The 18,959-nt window shown below is 38.6% G+C and overlaps 1 protein-coding gene across 4 annotated transcripts in view; it reads left to right on the forward strand.

The window, feature by feature from the left end:
• Positions 1 to 18,959, forward strand: part of LOC149029976 (phenylalanyl-tRNA synthetase class IIc family protein) — a 32,483-nt gene continuing 13,524 nt past the window's right edge. Inside the window, exons 1-9 of one of the 4 annotated variants that reach the window (XM_089142298.1) lie at positions 188 to 444; positions 540 to 633; positions 1,571 to 1,802; positions 1,969 to 2,159; positions 10,885 to 11,091; positions 11,182 to 11,299; positions 11,416 to 11,492; positions 13,274 to 13,453; positions 13,606 to 13,650. In XM_089142298.1, the coding sequence (XP_088998424.1) occupies positions 1,598 to 1,802; positions 1,969 to 2,159; positions 10,885 to 11,091; positions 11,182 to 11,299; positions 11,416 to 11,492; positions 13,274 to 13,453; positions 13,606 to 13,650 (1,023 nt within the window). In that variant the 5' untranslated portion in view covers positions 188 to 444; positions 540 to 633; positions 1,571 to 1,597. The other 3 variants (XM_089142295.1, XM_089142299.1, XM_089142297.1) reach the window with 3 other exon arrangements.

An 18,959-nucleotide genomic window follows, 5' to 3' on the forward strand; every position in this document is an offset into this window, starting at 1 on the left:
TAAGGACCCGAGATAAGGAGGAATCGGAGACGATTAATTAAAATGAAGTGAAAGATAACTGGGAGGCGTTCGCTGCTCCGTCAAGGAAGAGAACTCGCAGAGCTCGTTGCTGCTGCCGACACTGATGCCCCAATGCTGCTGATGTTAGTAAAAAACTAGTAAATTCTTCATTTATGTTTCTTTAACTTTATTACTCCACTTATTTTTATGGTTTATTTCCTTATGCTGCTTCTTCCGTTAACACACAGACAACATTGCAACCAGAATTCATCTTGTATTCTTATCCAAGATTGAAATTCTGGATTGCACACACCAAAGACATTTCCACTGGAGCTTTTTGCCGATTTGTATCACGTCTTCAATATTTCTTAGATGAATTGAATACTCCAGTATCGATTTCCACTATGGTTGTAGACATTCTAGGCTATTTTAGTTGTTATAACGGTATGTTCTAAACTTTATTTCAACTTTTCTGGAATCTTCTGGCCGACTTTGCTTCGTTGATTTCTTCGTCGCGTCTCATGAGGATATCGTTCTAGGCGGAGAAGCGATAACAGATTTCTTCTTCATTTTCGTTTAAAAGTTAGAGAAGAAAATAGTGTTTTCTTCCTCAGCAACGTCTTCATTCTTTTTGTAAGTCTGTCACTCTTAATTCTACGAATTCCCTGTTTGTTTCTATCCGTTCAAATTTGGGTTTTGTGGTCTGATCGGAACTCGGAAGAAAAAGGTTGAATTTTTATATTTGGGCTCGTTTTATTAATTATTGTTCAGTTTTCATCGATAATTGTTTTTTTCCCGCGAATTGACACTCTGGGTTAAATGAAGATTTCGATCACTAACGTCTAGATCTCTCTTGTTCTTACAAACCTGTTCTTTGTCGCAATTAAGCTTGTTTTGGACGCTTTATTGTTTTTCTGTTACTGGATTTATCAATATCTAATTTCTTCGAAGACACTAGTTTTGTCAGAGAGGGGACGAAGGTTTCGATATTGATTTAGGCATTTATTTTTTCGGCGAGCTATAACAATTTTCAACTGGAGCAGCAGATTCCTGTTGTACCTTTGTCGCAATTAAGCATACAAGAGTAAGATCCAATTTTACATAGTAAAAAAAAAAAAAAAATCCATGAGCAACAGGAGAACTCGCAGAGCTCGTTGCTGCTGCCGACACTGATGCCCCAATGCTGCCGATGTTCGTAAAAAACTAGTAAATTCTTCATTAATGTTTCTTAACTTTCTTACTCCACTTATTTTTGTGGTTTATTTCCTTCTGCTGTTTCTTCTTCTGTTAACATATAGACAACATTGCAACCAGAATTCATCTTGTATTCTTATAAACATTGAAATTCTGGATTGCACGCACCAAAGACATTTCCACTGGAGCCTTTTGCCGATTTGTATCACGTCTTCAATATTTCTTCGATGAATTGAATACTCCACTATCAATTTCCACTATGGTAGACATTCTAGGCTATTTTAGTTTTTATAACGGCATGGCTTTAGCCTGCACGTTTGTGTGTTATAATTTTGGGATTTTGACCTTATTTTAATAACCCAATTTTTTTTGTCAGGTTGGTACAAGCTTAAGAGGTCTCTCCATGGCATTCTCCCTTGCTCATTCCACTTTCTTCAAGTCATCAGTGTTGCTTCATAGGTCTTCTGTCAGAAGCCACATCTTTACGCCTTTAGCTTCTGCTTTCACTTCATCTTCTACTCAGGTTGCAACTAAGCCCGAGCATAAAAAATGGAGACAACCCGTTGCATCTGAACTACAGATTGGTGGAGTCAAGATTCTGAAAGATGGTTAGATGTCCACCTTGTTAAGTAGTGTTTTTGGTGATCGTCTTATTGCAGTCTCTTAATTTACTAGTTTATAGCTTATTCATGCTTTGTTAGTTCGGTTGACAAAATAATCTTGTTTTGTCCAAATATGTTGAGCTTATTTAAATTGTAATTATTGGATCTGTAGATGTGGTGAGGGATGATCCCACAAACAACATTCCAGATTCAATATTTTCTAAACTGGGTTTGCAACTTCATAGGAGGAGTAACCACCCAATTGGTATTCTGAAGAACGCCATTTACAATTATTTTGACATCAATTACCCGGAAAAGTTTGATAAATTTGATGATCTCTGCCCTATTGTTTCTACAAAACAGGTAAGTTTTGTGAAAGTAATTCCTTCTCTGTGTTTTATACATGTTTGAATGTCCAATCACTAGCTTGTATCTTATGCATGTTTTCAATTGGATATTCTGTTTGTATTCCAACCCCTATTTCCTCCAACTTGTTGGTTTTATATGTAGGTGGCTTCACTTTTTACCATATTTGCGATTTCAATTTTGACCTCCCTGCCTTTCAGAAAAAAAAATTTCAGATTTTGGTTAGTCATTTTAGTGGGTAAATGGAGCTTCCAAAACTTGAAGGAATCCCTACAATCATATTTTAACACACTTTAAACTTGTTTTGGCAATAAAATACTTCAGAATATTAGCTTGGCCTTGGATCTTATGTTGGTATTTTATGCCATATATTTCAATATCCTTTCTAGCAACCTCATTTTGTCAGGATAAAGTTGAGGAGTTGTTGCTTCAGTATCCTTTGTCTTACGTAACCTATTCCACAATCCACTCATAATTTATTACTAGAAAACATAGCATTCAATAAAAGCAATAGAAATATGTAGTAAGATTGAAGAATATCCATTCAGTATGATGCATTACACCAATGTCAAAAGTGTCACCATAGATCAAAATGAATTGAGGGTTTCTAATGGTTCTTTAGTTCTCAAGCAAAGGGGGCTGGGGCTCGAGTGGTTGCCGAAATGTACCGGAATTTTTCTCAAGTGCCTGAGATGATCGGTTTCCAGCTGAAGTGCTGAAATTTGGGTTAAGATCCAGTATGCCTGCACTCTGCAGGGTCAACACCTATCATTTTGAGGCTTCTTGAAGCCAAAATGTTTTATGCAATTTCAGCCATTTCAACCCAAACTTGGAGCCATGTTTTTTAAGCTAAAAAATATGATAGATGATACTTGCACATGTAATTGATATTTAACACTTCTTTACTTGGTAAATGTTTGATGTAGAACCTGTTTTAAAATACCCAATTGGCTTCGCGTATGGGGCCACCCGACTAACGTAAAGATGTAAACTGAAAAGAATGGCAAAACTTTATATGGTAGAAACAATTAGGCTTTTTTGTGAAGAGACAAATGGCTTTGGGACAATTGGTGTATGCACTTTTTTTTTTGGATGAATAAATTATCATTGCCCAAACTGTAGAATGGGGGAGAAAAGAAAGTGGGGCAAGAATACATGAGTAATTTTTTTTTGTGGGTAGGGGGGTGGGACTATTGATGTGAACCAGAATTAGAGCCAAAATAGGGCCTAGGGTAATAGCCCCATACTGTAAGGCCCTCCTTTCATCCAGGTGTATTTTGGTAATTTTGCAGTATTTCTGTTGAGTCAAGTTGGGGTTTCAGTGGGTCCAGTATGTTTGTGGGACCCTAGATCTACTTTTATTTTTGAATTTGAGTCTTTATTTATTACGAGACCTAATTAGGATGGGTTTCCTAAGTAGTAAGGGAGTCCCTAGTTGTAGTCTACTTCTTGCGAGGATTCCATATCTACTTTTAGTTTTCAAATTGGATCCTTCTAGAGTAAGGTATGAAAGAGTCCTTGTGTGAATATGAGTTATTAGTCCAAGTAGGAGTCGTAGTTAATTTGTCTTCTAAAATTGAGCTCCTTCTAAAGGCTATAAATAAGCCTCTCTACAATGTAAAATGAAGATTATGATTAATGAAATTAAGCTGATACTTGAAGGAGCACGAGTTGGAGTTGTGGGTTCCCCAGAAGGGAACTTGCGGCAGCTTTAGAGTGAAGAATTTGTGCAGAATTATGAAGTTTGAAAGCCCGAAGCCATCTCCAAGTAAGTACTAAAGCCCAACCCCAACCACAACCCCAGCCCCAGCCCCAGCCCCAGCCCCAGCCTCTGCCCTCTTCTTCTTCCCATCCGCAACCTTCCCCTACCCCACCCTAACTCTAATCCTGTAGTTGCAGCCCCCCTCCCCTATCACAAGTCACCATTCCCTCTCCCAAACCCTACGGCAGCCCTTATCCCCCTCCCTCAGCCCTAACCTAACCCCCTTCCTTCCCCAACCTAGGTTATTAATCCCAGCCCCTCTCTTCTTCTTCTTCTTCCCTCTTCCTTGGGCAATTTCTTAGAATTCCTGAATTCTTAGAACAGAATTTTCCCCAAGCTAAAACCCTAGGTTCCCTTTATCTGGTACCCAACACCTTTAGGATTTAGACTCCGTTCCCCCTACCTACCTTCGACCTTCAATTCAGCCCTCCCTTCCCCCGAACCTTGGAAATCCTGAAACTTCATCTTCTTCAGTGGAAACCCTAAAACCCTAAATTTTTCAAAATTCCTAATTCTTTTCAACCAATCATCCAAACCCTAAATCTTTTTAGGATTTCTTCCCTTAACCCTAAGAGACACTCGACCCCAGCCTGACCCTAGTCCAAACCCTAGAAACCCTGGAATCTTAAGAAATTCATATTTTCAAACCCTAGGTTTGAAAATCAATTCTGAAATTGAAATTACAGCAAGGTTTCAAAATCTAAGCCCTAAGGAGGGACTTGAGTCCCAAAAATAAATTTATCTAAACTCAACAATACAACAACTCACCTGTGACGTAGCTTCCTAATTGAGGGCCAATTACAGGAGCAAAATAATTGAGTTCAGTAGACAAGTTAGGGCTTCTCTAGCCTTGCGGTTGGAGTTGTAGGGCTGTTTAGGGTTTTAGGATGTTGAAGGAAGAGTTGGTTATTAACTAGGGTGGCAACTTGGGATCCAAGGCTAGGATTGGTGAGGGGACTCTATGGTGAGAATTAGAAGTTTAGGAACTTAGGATTTTAGGTGGAAGAAGATGAATTGCGCAATTCTAGGTTTCCAAGGTTAATGAGGGCTAGGGTAGGGATCAAATGCTAAGTGGAGGGAAGGTTGATGATCCTAGGAGGAGAAGAGGATTGGGGTACATGGGTTTTAGGGTTTTAGGGTTTTAAGGTTTTAAGGAAAGGGATGAAGTGCCACAGGGATGGGGAGGAGTTTCAGACTAGGTACAATGGGGGAAAAAGGAGAGGGATAGGGCGGGGAATGCTAGCTTACCAGTTGTGGGCTTGGGGAAGAAGATTTGGATGAATGAAAACCAATCACTAGGCTGCGGCAGGGTTTCCCCTCTTGGAAGCCCTTGAAATTCTGCTTGAATTCTTCTTCAGTCAAATTTTATTCAACATAAACTGATCTGTTTGCATGTATTAGGCTGTACTTATAGCCTATGTTGAAGGACTCATACTTGGACACAACTTTGAAAGTAGAACAAATAAGAACTTCTGAAAATTAAGGTTCTTATTCCAATTAGGACTCTTCCTTATCTCAGCCTAGAATGATTCAAATTACACATAAGAGTAGGATTGGACTTGCTAGCGAAATTTGGACAACTAAGGGAATCCTACTTTAAACATAACTCCTAATTAGACTAGGACTCTTGCTTAACTAGGGCTGATTTAAATAACAAAATAAAAGTAGGATCAGATTCCTAATAAGATTTTGCATCTAAACAAGACCAACTTGGACTGGGATAGGGGTGCCCATAATGACCAAAATGCCCTTGCTGCCAAATACTTCATGCAGCTGGGCTGGCTGTAGGGTGCTGGGCAGCAACCCTAAGTCCTATTTCGGCCTTTGGGGCCTCCTTGAGGTGGTCCTAGAATTCCACATCAGCCTGTTCCTTGGGGTTCCTTGGAGTATCAGTAAGGGATTCGGGGAAGCAAGTGGAGTTTTGAGCTAAATAAAAATGTAGGCTTCCCAAAGCATGTCAATAGTATGAGAATTGCAGGTCCATCTTCATAGATTTTTGGCAGTTTGCTCCTTGCAAATGTAAAAAATTGCAGTCCCAAACGCTAGATTGTTGGCCGTATCATAGATTGAGCCATTGGAAAAGGCTCACCAACCAAATGTATACCTGGGCAAAGGAAAGATGATGTAGGACCGCACAGCTACCCCAGTAAGACCCAAAGAAGGCCTAAGGTTGCTGCCAAACACCTTGTGGCTTTGTCAATAGCATAGGAAATTTCGGCTCAGCATGAAGGGTTGGTAATTTTGGGAGTCCTAGTCAGACCAGTCAGAACAGTTAGATTTATAATTGTATTAAGAGTCTAGTCCTCTATAATTGTATTAGGAGTCTAGTCCTCTGTTATTTGAATCAATTTAGGTTGAGATAAGTAAGAGTCCTAATTGGAGTAGGAGTCCTATTTAAAATAGATGTCTTTTTTTGTTTCTATGTCAAAGTTGAATACTAGGAGTTGTCTAATAAAGGATATAAATATATAGCCATGCTTGTAACCAAACAATTTTGATGAATAAAACTATTGAGAAGGAGTTACAACAGAGAGTGAAGTTAGGTTGAGGTTTCTAGGGATTCCCTGTGCAGGAAGGGCTATGACTGCTTTTGTTGGTGTATTCTGCAGCAGATATTCACCCCTTTTCTCCTTAAAACTGTAAGTGATCATCCCTATCATTCCGTGTCACACACACCCATTGTCCCTCAATTCCCCCCCTCTCTCTTGCGGCACCCTCTCTTCTTCCCTAACATAGCGAGATATTGCCACCTTGAAAAACCGAGATCTCGACCATCTCGGCGAGATTCGGCGAGATCTCGGTCGAGATATGCGATTTCGGCGAGATTTTTTTTGGTGCAGGAAGGGCTACGACTGCTTTTGTTGGTGTATTCTGCAGCAAATATTCATCCCTTTTCTCCTTAAAACTGTAAGTGATCATCCCTGTCATTCCCTGTCACCCACACCCATTGTCCCTCAATTCCCCCCCCTCTCTCTTGCGGCACCCTCTCTTCTTCCCTAACATAGCGAGATATTGCCACCTTGAAAAACCGAGATCTCGACCATCTCGGCGAGATTCGGCGAGATCTCGGTCGAGATATGCGATTTTTTGGTGTCAACTCAGTGGGTTTTAAGGTCCCAATTGGGCTGAAACTTGATATTCATCCTATTTAAGGCCTTTTGAACACATTGGTGTCCTTGGATTTGTTAGAAAACAACCCTAAGTATGATTTCTAAGTCTACCCATAGTGTGAAACCGAAATGTTGTAGAATTAGGGCATGCAAGGTTATACAACATGTAATATAGAACCTTTAAGGCATATAAATGAAAAACAAGTGTATCAAATAACCTAAATGTCATCGAAATTCCATCCATATGAGTATCACAATCTCAAATTTCAAGAATAGAATAATAAAATTATGTTCTATATAAGTCATTAAATCATAAGTTCATAAGACAAGTAGAGAATGATTGATCTTCCTTCGATGTTGTAGATGTGCTAAGAGTAGTTGCAAGTAAAAATCTAGCCAAAATCCGCAAAAAAAAGGGCAAAAATTGAGAGTTCTAGCGAGATATGGCGAGCTATAACGAGATATTGCGAGATATGCCGAAATATAGTGAGATATTGCGAGATATAGAGAGATATGGCGAGGTATAGCAAGATATGGCGAGGTATAGGGAGACATGGCGAGGTATAGGGAGATATGGCGAGGTATGACGAGATATAGCGAGATATGGCGAGGTATGGCCAGATCTCGAGCAAGATATCCCAACTCTCTACTCTCATTCTCCATCTTGTCTCGCTTATTTGAAAATGCGAGATATCTTGCGAGATCTCCCACCGTGGCCCCAAACCCTAAATTTTTGTATCTCTCAATCCCCTCCACCAAATGTGACCCCCTTTTGGAATCCTCATGCCCTCCCCTTCCCTAACACCTGATCCCTAGAAGCAGTCCTAATCATCCCAAACTCTAAAACCTAGAAGCTGAATATGAATCTGAAAATAACCAAGTTCAGGTTTATATTTGATTGACCCTTGCCTTCTAACTGCACCCAACATACCTCCCCTAAAAGCCCTAAATCCCCTAATAGATGTTGAAACCCTAGTGCAGGGTTAGGACCCTAAAGTTGCCTGCTGATCCTTTATTAGATCCTGGATGCCTCATCGTTTGAGGCCACATCAGAAAGTCTTCTACTCCAAGGCTAATGGAGTATAATCCCCACCCCCCCAAAAAAAAGGATTGAATTCATTGGGGGAATGTGAGAAAAAGGTGATCAACATCCGCAAGGCCATCCTACTAAAAAAAAAAAAGAAGAAAAGAAAAAGAAAAAGAAAAAGATAAAGCCCTGAGTGTTGGGTGAGAGACCGATATGTGGTGATTGAGGTGAAATGATTGGAGGGGGAGGCAACGGTTAAGGGATTCTTCATATGCGTGAAACTTTGGCGAGGTATGTGACCTATGAACCAAATAGTATTGTGCCTAGAACATTGGGGAAATGGGGATGAATGAAGTCTTAAATAGATCTAGTATTGGAACCCCATTAGGGTAGGGGATCAAAGTAACCTTGATTGAGAGAGAGGGATGTGGGTGAGGGAAAGAGTAGGGGGTGGGGGGAGAGAAGTCTTGAAACCGAGGAATATGAAAGAGGAAAGCATGGCTTGTTTGGTGATACCAAAGGAGCTGACCAACTTGTCACCTAAGAAGTTGTAAAATACTCGAAGTAGACGCCAGGATGGTCTTGCCAGAAGGAAATAGTAGTCCCATCAGCGATCACAATGGAGATGGTTGAAGGGGCTAGAGGAAGGAGGATGATTTTACGTCAAATCTAGGAAGGAATGAAGGATTGGTAGGTCGGACAGTCCAAATGGAGTCAATTTTTTAGGGTGTAAGAGCAGACCCAATTGGCTGATAATGGTTCTTGCTTGTGGACATTTTCCAAATCAGCTAGAGAACGCGTGTAGTGTGATTGTCTAGGATCCTACAGATTCTGAGACTACCTTCAGATTTTGGGATTCAAGTAGAGGCCCAACTGATTGGGTGGAGGAAATTGGAGGTATTCTTGCCTTTGTAGAGGCAAGAGCAGAAGAGAGCTTCCATGGCTTCAAAAATTAAGTCAAAGTTCTGGGCTGTGGTTCTGGAAGAGGTTCCTAAAGGAAAGAGGAAAGAAAAAAACCCATCTCCAGTATTAGCATTGTCAGAGGACTGACTGCTCTTCAAGCAGGGCTGCTCATAGTTATCAAGGTGGCAACTTTGGGCCTTCCTAAAATACTTGGCGATAGGCCGGCTGTAAGGCATCGCTAGGACGAACAAGCCATTCTAGTGTTCCTTTTTTAAGATAACCATTTTATTTGATATGACTAGTTTATTGGAAATTATATAATTCTACTTATATGCTGAATAAATATTAAAAAAGATACCAATGCTAGATATTCATTAAAAAAAAATTAAATAAACAAGCTGAAAGATGACCATTTTATTTGGCATGACCAATATTATAAAATTTATATAATTCTACTTATATGCTAAATAAATATAAAATAAATACTAATGCAAGATATTCATTAAAAAAAATTAAATAAACAAGCTGTCTTTATCACATTATCATAGTTATATAGCACACAAAAGAGTTAGAAATTTGAATGGTCAAATAATTTTATCTTTCATAACCCTTTTTTGTATTGGATGGACCACAAAACCAGCTTTTCCAGCAAATTCAAAAAGATTGCTTAAAACTAACATACATCGAAGGAGTTATGCTTGGTTAAATATTATTTGGTCCGCAGGAGTGCTGTCAGTATGACTCTAAATGAAAATAGCTTGATACTTGATAGATATCAAAACAAATGAATATTTTACCGCATTTTGGTTTTTGGTAATGTTTTACCATGATAAGATTTATGGAATTTTAAATTTTGAGAAAAACCCTATTATTAAAAAGGTGAAAATTTCACCTTTGAAAATCCAGTTTTTGTTTTGAGCTAGTGGGTTGATTCCCCTGCCTCGGTTTGATTGATTTATTTATTTTTTAACTATTTTTATTTGATTCAAATAGGGGGTATTTGTTCATCTATGATTAATATCTTATGTAAGTTAAAAATGATATTAGGCATAAATAAGGGCCAATATAGGATTTTTAGACTGATGAAACCAGTGCCAACTTTGCAAAAAGGTGGGAGCCACCTAGGACCCAGCAAAAATGCCTGGAAGCCTAGGCAGGCCTAAGAGATGCCTTGATAACTATGTTGCTTGCCCGATTAAATGAAAGGCTGAAAGTCCACCTAAACAATCACTTGTTCATGCTTAATTGATACTTCTTTGCTATGATGGTTCTAGGACTGGATAATAAGAAACCCTACTGTAAGGAGGAACAATACCCTTCTGGCATTTGCTTTTTCTATGTCTATCTGGAGCTTCTTTTGTGGATTCTTGATACACATTGATACAATTCATTATTGATCAGAAAACTGTACTCATCAAGCTTGAGGGAGAGAATAATGGGTTTAATGGTTTTTTTTCCTTGGGTTAAAAGGGTGGGTTAATAGTTGTGTCCAGTTGTTCCCATGGATCTGTCTCATGTAAGGCCCAGTGAATGACATTACAAGTTCCTTTCTACGACCAATGCTCTCACTAATTAATGCAAAAATGCTTTTGATATTTACTGCTTTGATATTACATCATCCAAATAGGAGGCATCTTTGGGACTCCATAAAACCTTATGATTTCCTGATTTTCCCTGTGATGAATGCCTTATTTCCCTTTTTAATCAAGTTATTTCATGTATGATCTACTTCCTATACAGTATTGCTTTGTATCTGGGGGCTGCTGGTAAGTTATATGCTTCTTCTGCATATCTCTTATTATTCTTCTGTTAGGTACGGTATTCATTAGGGGGACAGGCTTTTGCAGTATGGTTCAGTGTTATTTGGTTCCATTGGTGATGAACAGACAATAGTTATAATGCTAACTTTGCTTCCTGCAGAACTTTGACGATGTCTTGGTTCCTGAAGATCATGTAAGCAGGAGCTACAATGACACATACTATATAGATCCTAAAACCGTCTTGAGGTGTCACACCAGTGCTCATCAGGCAGATTTATTGACTGAGGGACACACTCATTTCCTTGTAACTGGAGATGTTTATAGAAGGGATTCTATTGACTCAACTCATTATCCCGTATTCCATCAGGTTTTCATGTTTGATTCTAGCAATTTAAGTATTCTTTGGATGGTTCCTTTTCTGTCTGTTTAGCGGTGACTCTGTATCCTAGCTTTACAGATGGAAGGTGTTCGTGTATTTTCCCCCGACGAGTGGGAGGCTTCTGGCATGGATGCCACATCTTATGCTGCTGGGGATCTAAAGAAATGCCTTGAGGGTTTGGCAGAACATTTATTTGGTAAACTTTGAGTGAAAAAAATTGTTCAAATATATGCTTTATTTGCCATTTTATTGGATTTTAATATTATAAAGTAGCATATATAATTTTTTGGAAAAATCTGTTGAAACTTGCAGGGGCTGTAGAAATGCGTTGGGTTGATTCTTACTTTCCATTCACCAATCCATCCTTTGAACTAGAAATAAATTTTCAGGTCTATTTTAGAACTTTGTCATTTGTACATACATAGCATACTCAACAGCAGATCTGTTGTTGTCAATGGGTCAATGTTAGTACTGCATATACTTATTGTTTTAGAAGCTTGATTAACTGTTCTCTAGTTTTCTGTTGCAACTTAAATGTGCTATTGCCTGTTGCTATATTTCTGTTCTATGGAAAGTTATGGTTGTCAAATTTTAGAAGCTTGGTTTTCTGTTTCAACTTGAATGCGCTATCACCTGTCGGTATGTTTCTGGGCTATTAACAGTTATGGTTGTCCAAAATGTAGATCTTCGTTCCTTTCTGTGAAGTACAATCATCCATCACCTCTCAACCCCGAAAAACAAAAGGAATGCATTCTCTCTCTCCCTCTCTCTTCCTTTGCCTTTTTAGGGGTCCAATGGACTTGCTGAGAATGCACAATCAGTTTATCTACTTTATAATGGGGCTGGTCATGGGTTAATAACTACAATTGGAAAATCAAACTAAGTTTTTTTTTTTTTGTTTTTTTTTTTTGGGGGGGGGGGGGGGTTATGTGTAGCTGTATCAAGTGCACAAGACTCTTGTGTTTAGCAGGGTCTGGGAGGGTGAAATATACATAGGGCACGTTTGCTAATGGGCCAAGGAATAGTTTTTGGCGTTCTTTCATTCTTGTTTAAGTCGAAGATGAGTTCATGAGTCCCTGGGAGTCTTCTTTAAGAATAGACTCTTATCAGTCTTTATTTACAAGAAAAGTTCCCTTAGTATTTGAGTCATTGGAGGAATCTACTTTCATTAGATCTTTAAGTCTTTATTTGGATGGTTGAGATTAATTGTAAGTAGATCCTAATCTGTAGAGGAAACCCATTTAAGTTGGAGTCCATCTTTGGATATCCATCAGGGCAACCGGTGTACCAATACCAATACTAATTGCGATACTAGAGAGAGATTCGGATGATGCCTATCCCATTCCGACCACTAGCCATAAGAGTTGATACCCATACGACACTTTGCCTAAGATGGTTTGGCTATTTTATGCGGATGATGCTATCTATAGAAGGGCGACGCTTGACTTCTTCGATTACCATAGGGGTTATTGACTATTGTTATGTTCTACACTAATGCTGTTTTTACTGTGTACTATTGACCATGGGGTTCTACACCACCCTTGTCCTTGTATACTGAATTTTAGTTGTTGTCTCTTAGTGTTCTCTTGCATAATATCCATCTTTACATTTGTTAAAATTCATGTTTCAGACTTACAGTTTCACCCGCATATAGCCGGACATGTGCCGTTCAGGAACACCCCTTTGGTTAGGTTTTAGGCAAAAATAACAGTCTCATCGTTTATTGGCCTCAAAATTAGGCTAGACATAAAAAACCAAGCCAAAAAAATCTCCAAATTCCACCGAAACTTGGGGTAAAAAAAAAAGAAATCGATATTTCGCCCATCTTGGGCAAGATGGGCGAGGTGGGCGAAATTTCGAATTATGGTTTTAGTTGTATCAATACCATTCTTGGTTTTGTATTCGTTCAATTAAAAAATATTTTGTTTCATTTCTGTATCATATTGATATGGCCAATCTCAACATGAATCAGACCCATCTGGTCAATACATGTTAGACTTGAAAACGTGTCAGTCTTATGCGATATCACCAATTATTAAAGAAATTGGAATGAGGTAGTTCATTAACATCTACCAGTTGAGCTTCTAGAATGCTGATTTCATTTAAATGTGGCCAACTTCCTCACTTTTTGGTGCACATCAACCGGTACTAATGCTTGAAGTTATTTCAGGAGAAATGGCTGGAGGTTCTGGGTTGTGGAGTGATGGAGCAGGAGATATTAAAGAGAAGTGGTAAAAATAGTAATGTTGCTTGGGCTTTTGGACTTGGGCTAGAGCGGCTTGCAATGGTTTTATTTGAGATACCAGATATACGGCTTTTCTGGTCGCTCGATGAGCGATTTACCTCTCAGGTATGTCGTGAATTCATCAAATCAATTTTATTCCTTCTCTGTCTGCTTCCTATTGGGTACTCTTATGCTTCAAATATGAGTTCCATGGATGAGTCAAATACGAAAGCTTTAATACATTGTAACTCACCTGATTGTGAGCTTTTTTCTTGCAGTTCTCTAAAGGTCAGCTTGGGGTCAAGTTCAAGCCATTTTCCAAGGTATGGATTACGTATATCCTCATGGATCATGATAACTGTTAAAGGGCATAGTGGACCAGAAATAAAGCCATTGAGAATTAGCGCAGGCGTTAATTCTTGATGGAGTTGGGTTGCATAGAAATCCTAGTCTATGTTGGATTTGGAATGTCAAATTCTTATTTGAGTCTGTTTTTATTTTCCTAGTTAAATTCTACTGGAAAATATCCTATAAATAAAGCCTGAGTGGGTTGAAGACTTGGAAGTGTTCACAATTTTCACAGTGAAGCTCCAACAGAAATCGTGGCTTCTCGCCATTCTTTCTCTAATTTACATGGTGGTATCAGAGGTTACATTAGATGGTGTCCTAAGGAGTCTCCATCAAGGTTCTCTTCTTCCAAAATATCTTCTCTTTCGTGATTAGTCACTGCCTTAGTCTTCTGGTGGTTCTCTTCTTCTTTCGATTAGGGTGTTTTCAGGGCAAACTGGTGTATGGAGTGAATAAGAAGACCTAGATCTTCTATGTGCAAGTTTTAAGGCAGCTGTATATCCCAGGTTTTGAGGTATTCTTCAGAACTATTGTTGATTCAAGTTGTGTATCAAGTCGTTGGATTGTTTTCTGGTTTTTCTGAGAGATCCTACTGCTAGTCTCTCTATCTTTTTGGTGGTACCATTTTTTAGGGATATATAAGCTGTGATTGGGGTTTGTTTGCTGTCAGGTTCTGGTTGTTTGAAAATAATTCTGTTAGTCCAGTTTTGTTTGCTAGCAGGTTCTGTTTAGTCTTTTGAGATAAATCCTGTTGGTCCTTTTCTGGTCTTGGGAAAATAATTATCTATTGTCTGTTTGGGAATTTTCTGTTTTCTGGTTGAAGGTAGCAGCTGTTGAATCCAGTTTTGTTACTTTTTTTTGAAGATTAGTCTGCTGGTCTGTATTATTGTTTGGTTCAGGGAGATATTTTCTCTTTTGTGGGGGGTGGTTTTCTGTTTTCTGTTTGAGGGCAGCCACAGCTGTACTGTTGTTCTGGAAGGGTCTAGGTTGTCTCAGTTTGTAAGGCTAGTTCTGCTGTTTCTGGATTTGGTGGTTCTCTGTTTAGATACCTTATTATGGACTGCTTTGCAGATCTATTATCAACTATTTTCAGGAACTATCCTTGCTGATGTGTATGGAAACTGCACCTAACAAGAGTAACAATCATCTCCACATCCTCTCATCAGTTGGCTGAAAAGAAGTTGGAAGGCGCGTCTAGCATTCATCAGTGGGAGCTATTGTAAGAGTAATCCTTACATGTGGACGGCTAGCTCCATCACTAAACCAGCTCCTAGTGATCATGAAAATTGGGTGGTTACTGATGCACGTATCCTAGGACAGATGTTTAAATCTATGGCTGACCATAGTGTGGACCTTTCAACTCACTTATAGACTATAGAAGACTTATGGGAGTACTTAAATGTCTTATATTTTGGTCAGAATAATCTATCCAGAATTTATGAGTTGTCACATGAGTTTTATTGGGTTGTTAGGGAGGGTAGAGTTCTAACCTACTACTTTGCAGATTTTAAGAGAATGTATGAAGTTAAATTCTATTCTTTCCCTTTACTCTGATGTAAGGACAGTGCAACAACAAAGAGAACAACTAGCTGTAATGTATTTTGGGAGGCCTTGGAAAAGAGTTTGACTCCATTCAGGCACATTCTTGGTAGTGATCAAGTTTCAAATCCAGCTGACACCTTTTCAAGAGTTCTTCGTTTAGCAAGAGAGAACCCTTGTAAGTTGTAACACCATATCAGCAGATAATTGGGCCCTTGCCAGTTTCCCGTGATACTTCAGGTGGACAGTGCAGGATGAAATTGTGGAAATAATCCTGGTTAAAATTCTGGTTCTCAAAACTCTTCAGATAATTTAGGGCAGATCAAAATGTGTCATCACCTCGTGTCATATACACATTTGATGTTTTTGCTTCATGGCAAACCTTCACAAGTTGCTAATGCAACCATCACTTTAGATTCGACGCCCATTACTACTACTATTACCACTACTAAAGCACAGCCTGAGGGTAAGACTGAGAATGTTAGATGAGGATTATGTTCAGTTTACCCAGTTTTAGCCTGTCAAGCTGCTCAGTCATAGCCCTCCTACACTGCCACGCTTGTTTAGACAGGTAATGCTACTGCCTATCTTTCATCAACATCCCACCCTTGGGTCATTGATTTAGGAGCTTCTGATTATATAACTGTTGTCTTAGGTGTCTTCTCATCGTTTTGTTCATCATCTTTACACTAGCTGATGGTTCCCATACCAATATTAATGGACACTGTCTAGCTTACTAATTCGTGACCTGATCTTCAGTCCTTTGTATACCTAACTTGCTTTCCAAATTATTTTCTGTCCATGAATCACTTCCACCTTTCACTATTTCGTAATTTTTTTTTTGGTTTTTGTTTGTTTTAGGATCTTGGTATGAAGAAGCCAATTGATAGAGGCTAGGGGGATGAATTTGTTTGAGGATGCATCACCCATAGCTAGTTCTAGTATCTCCATTCTGCATCAAATCCACTGTTAACTTGGTCATCCTTCATTAGAAAGTTTAAAATTATTAGATAATCGTTTTCGTTCTCCTTCTAGTTTAAATTGTGAGTCTTATTAGTTTGGGAAACTTCACAATGTGAGCTATCCCCCTGTGCTAATAAACAGTCTGATCAACCATTCTCTTTAGTACATTATGATGTGTGGGATTCTTGTCCTATTACCTCTTTTTTCGGTTCTCGGTATTTTGTCACTTATATCAATGATTTTTCTGGAGTTGGTTGGATTTATTTAATGAAAAATCATTCAGACTTGTTTAACATATTTTGTGAGTTCGGCTGAAATTCACACTCAATTTGGAGTTCCTATTTACACTTTTTTCTAGGGATAAATAATTTTATTTTTATTTTTATCCTTTTTATAGTTTTATGGTTTCAATAGGAATACTTTATCAATCTTCTTGTGCTTGACACTCCTCAACAGAATGGGGTAACTGAAGGGAGAAATAGACATTTAATGGAAGTCACTCACTATCTCTCATTTTAGAAGAACGTATCCAAACCCTTTTGGGTTGTTGCTGTTCTAACTGCATGTTATCTTATTAATTGTATGCCATCATCTGTTTATATTCTATCCTTTGTTACTTCCGTTCAACCTTATTTGTTTTGCCACCCTGTGTTTTTGGTAGTGTTTGATTTATTCGTGATCATTGTCCTATAATGTCTAAATTAGTGCTCTGTGCTCTTAAATGTCTTTTTGTTGGATACTCTTGAACTTAGAAAGGTTATCGTTGTTATTCTTTTGAGTTACTAAATATTTTGTTACCGTTGATGTCTCGTTCTTTGTATCTGTTCCTTATTCTATTGAACCTATTGGTCTGACTGTTCTTGACGATGATCTTTCTATATTTGTTATTCAAAGTGTGATTACATAGAGTGCAGCGCCACCACCACCTGCATCTGTAGCCATCACCATAGTATATTTCGATTGTTCACCATCCAAAATCAAGTGCTGCCCGCTCTACTCCCATGAACTCTACCTTTTTGGCTTTGTCTATAGATCTTGAGATTGTTCCCTCTTCACCTAATCTTGATGTTCTAATTGCCCTTGACAAGGTACTTTCAAATTTCAATTGTGTTCAATACCCTATCTCCAACTTTGCTTCCTATGCTGATTTATCGTCTTGTTTTACAACTTCTTTGTCCACTATTTAGCAACACCTTATTCCCCGGAATGTTTTAGAAGCTTGTTTGATCTTGGGTGGGCTGCTGCGATGACTGAAGAGTTAATGGCCTTGGAAGAAATTCAGAATTGAGATCTTGTTCCATTACACTCGAGGAAGACTGTTATTGAATGCCGGTAAGTTTTTGTAGTTAAAATTAATCCAGATGGGTTTCTGGTTTGTTTGAAGGCCAGACTTGTTACGAAGGGTTATGCTTAAGTGTATGGTATTGATTACTTGGATAAGTTATTACTTGTTGGCAAGCTTGTTTCATTTCAAATTTTGATTTCTCTTGCCGTTGCCAGTCCTTATATCAACTAGATGTGAAGAATGCGTTCCTTCATGGGGATCTCCATGAGGAAGTATTTATGGAGCGACTTTCTAGGTTTTTTGCTCATAAGGAGAGTGGTGGTATGGTTTGTTAACTCAAAAAATCATTACATAGACTAAAACAATCACCCCTGGCGTGGTTTGGATGGTTCACTATTGTTGTGTTAGAGTTCGGGTTGACATCGTGTGAGAGTGATCATTTCTGTGTTTTTTAGACACTCTAACATAAACACAGTCTTTCCTGTTGTTTATGTTGATGACATTGTTATAAAATGATTGAGATGCTAAAGACATCTTTACAACATAAATTTCAAACTGAAATTTTGTGACTCAAAACCTGTCTGCTCGGGGACACTCATTGGGATGCTATTATACAGATTTTAAGATATCCTCAGAAAGCTCTTGGGCATGGACTTCTCATGCTGATCATGGACATAGGCGATTGAAGGTCTTTCTAATGAAGACTAGGTTGGATCTCTTGTTGATGTAAGATCAACCACAATCTGTTGTACATTTTTTGAAGAAAACCTTGTGTCATGGAAAAGCAAAAGAGAAACAATGGTGGCAAGGTCAAGTGCAAAAACAGAGTATCGATCTATGGCACATGTTACTTGCGAGCTGATATGGATTTGAAGATTACTTAAAGAACTCGGCTTTGTTGATGATTCGTCTATTAAGTTGTGGTGTGAAAACCAGGCTGCTGTCCGCAAAGCATCCAACCCTGTTTTTCATGAACATACTAAGCACATTGAAGTATATTGTCATTTTGTTAGTTAGAAACGACAATGTATAATATCTCCCAGCCATGCTCATACAGGGGAACAACTAGTAGATTTGTTCACCAAGGCTTTGGGAAGTACAAGGGTTGACTATAATTATATTTTATAACAGAAGTACAAGGGTTGACTATAATTATATTTTATAACAAGCTTGGTATGGATAATATATGCTCCAAACTGAGGGGGGATGTTGAAGGGTAACATGGACCAGGAATAATGCCATAGAGAATAAAGCTAATTCTCGTGGAGTTGGGTTGAACAGAAATCCTAGTCTATGCTGGATTTGGAATCCCTAATCCTTATTTGACTCTTTTTATTTCCTAGTCTTCTTGTATGCTATGCTATAATCTATAAATATGGAGTCTACACAATTTCACATTGAAGCTCTCCAACAGAAATTGTGGCTTCTCTCCTCTCTTTCTCTCTTCCTCTTTCTCTAATATAACAATTATTTTGTAGAGGTGTATGTCTCTCATGA

The sequence above is a fragment of the Hakea prostrata genome, chromosome 1 (assembly GCF_041222555.1).
Source record: "Hakea prostrata isolate BN-2017 chromosome 1, UWA_Hpros_2, whole genome shotgun sequence".
Lineage (NCBI taxonomy): Eukaryota > Viridiplantae > Streptophyta > Magnoliopsida > Proteales > Proteaceae > Hakea > Hakea prostrata.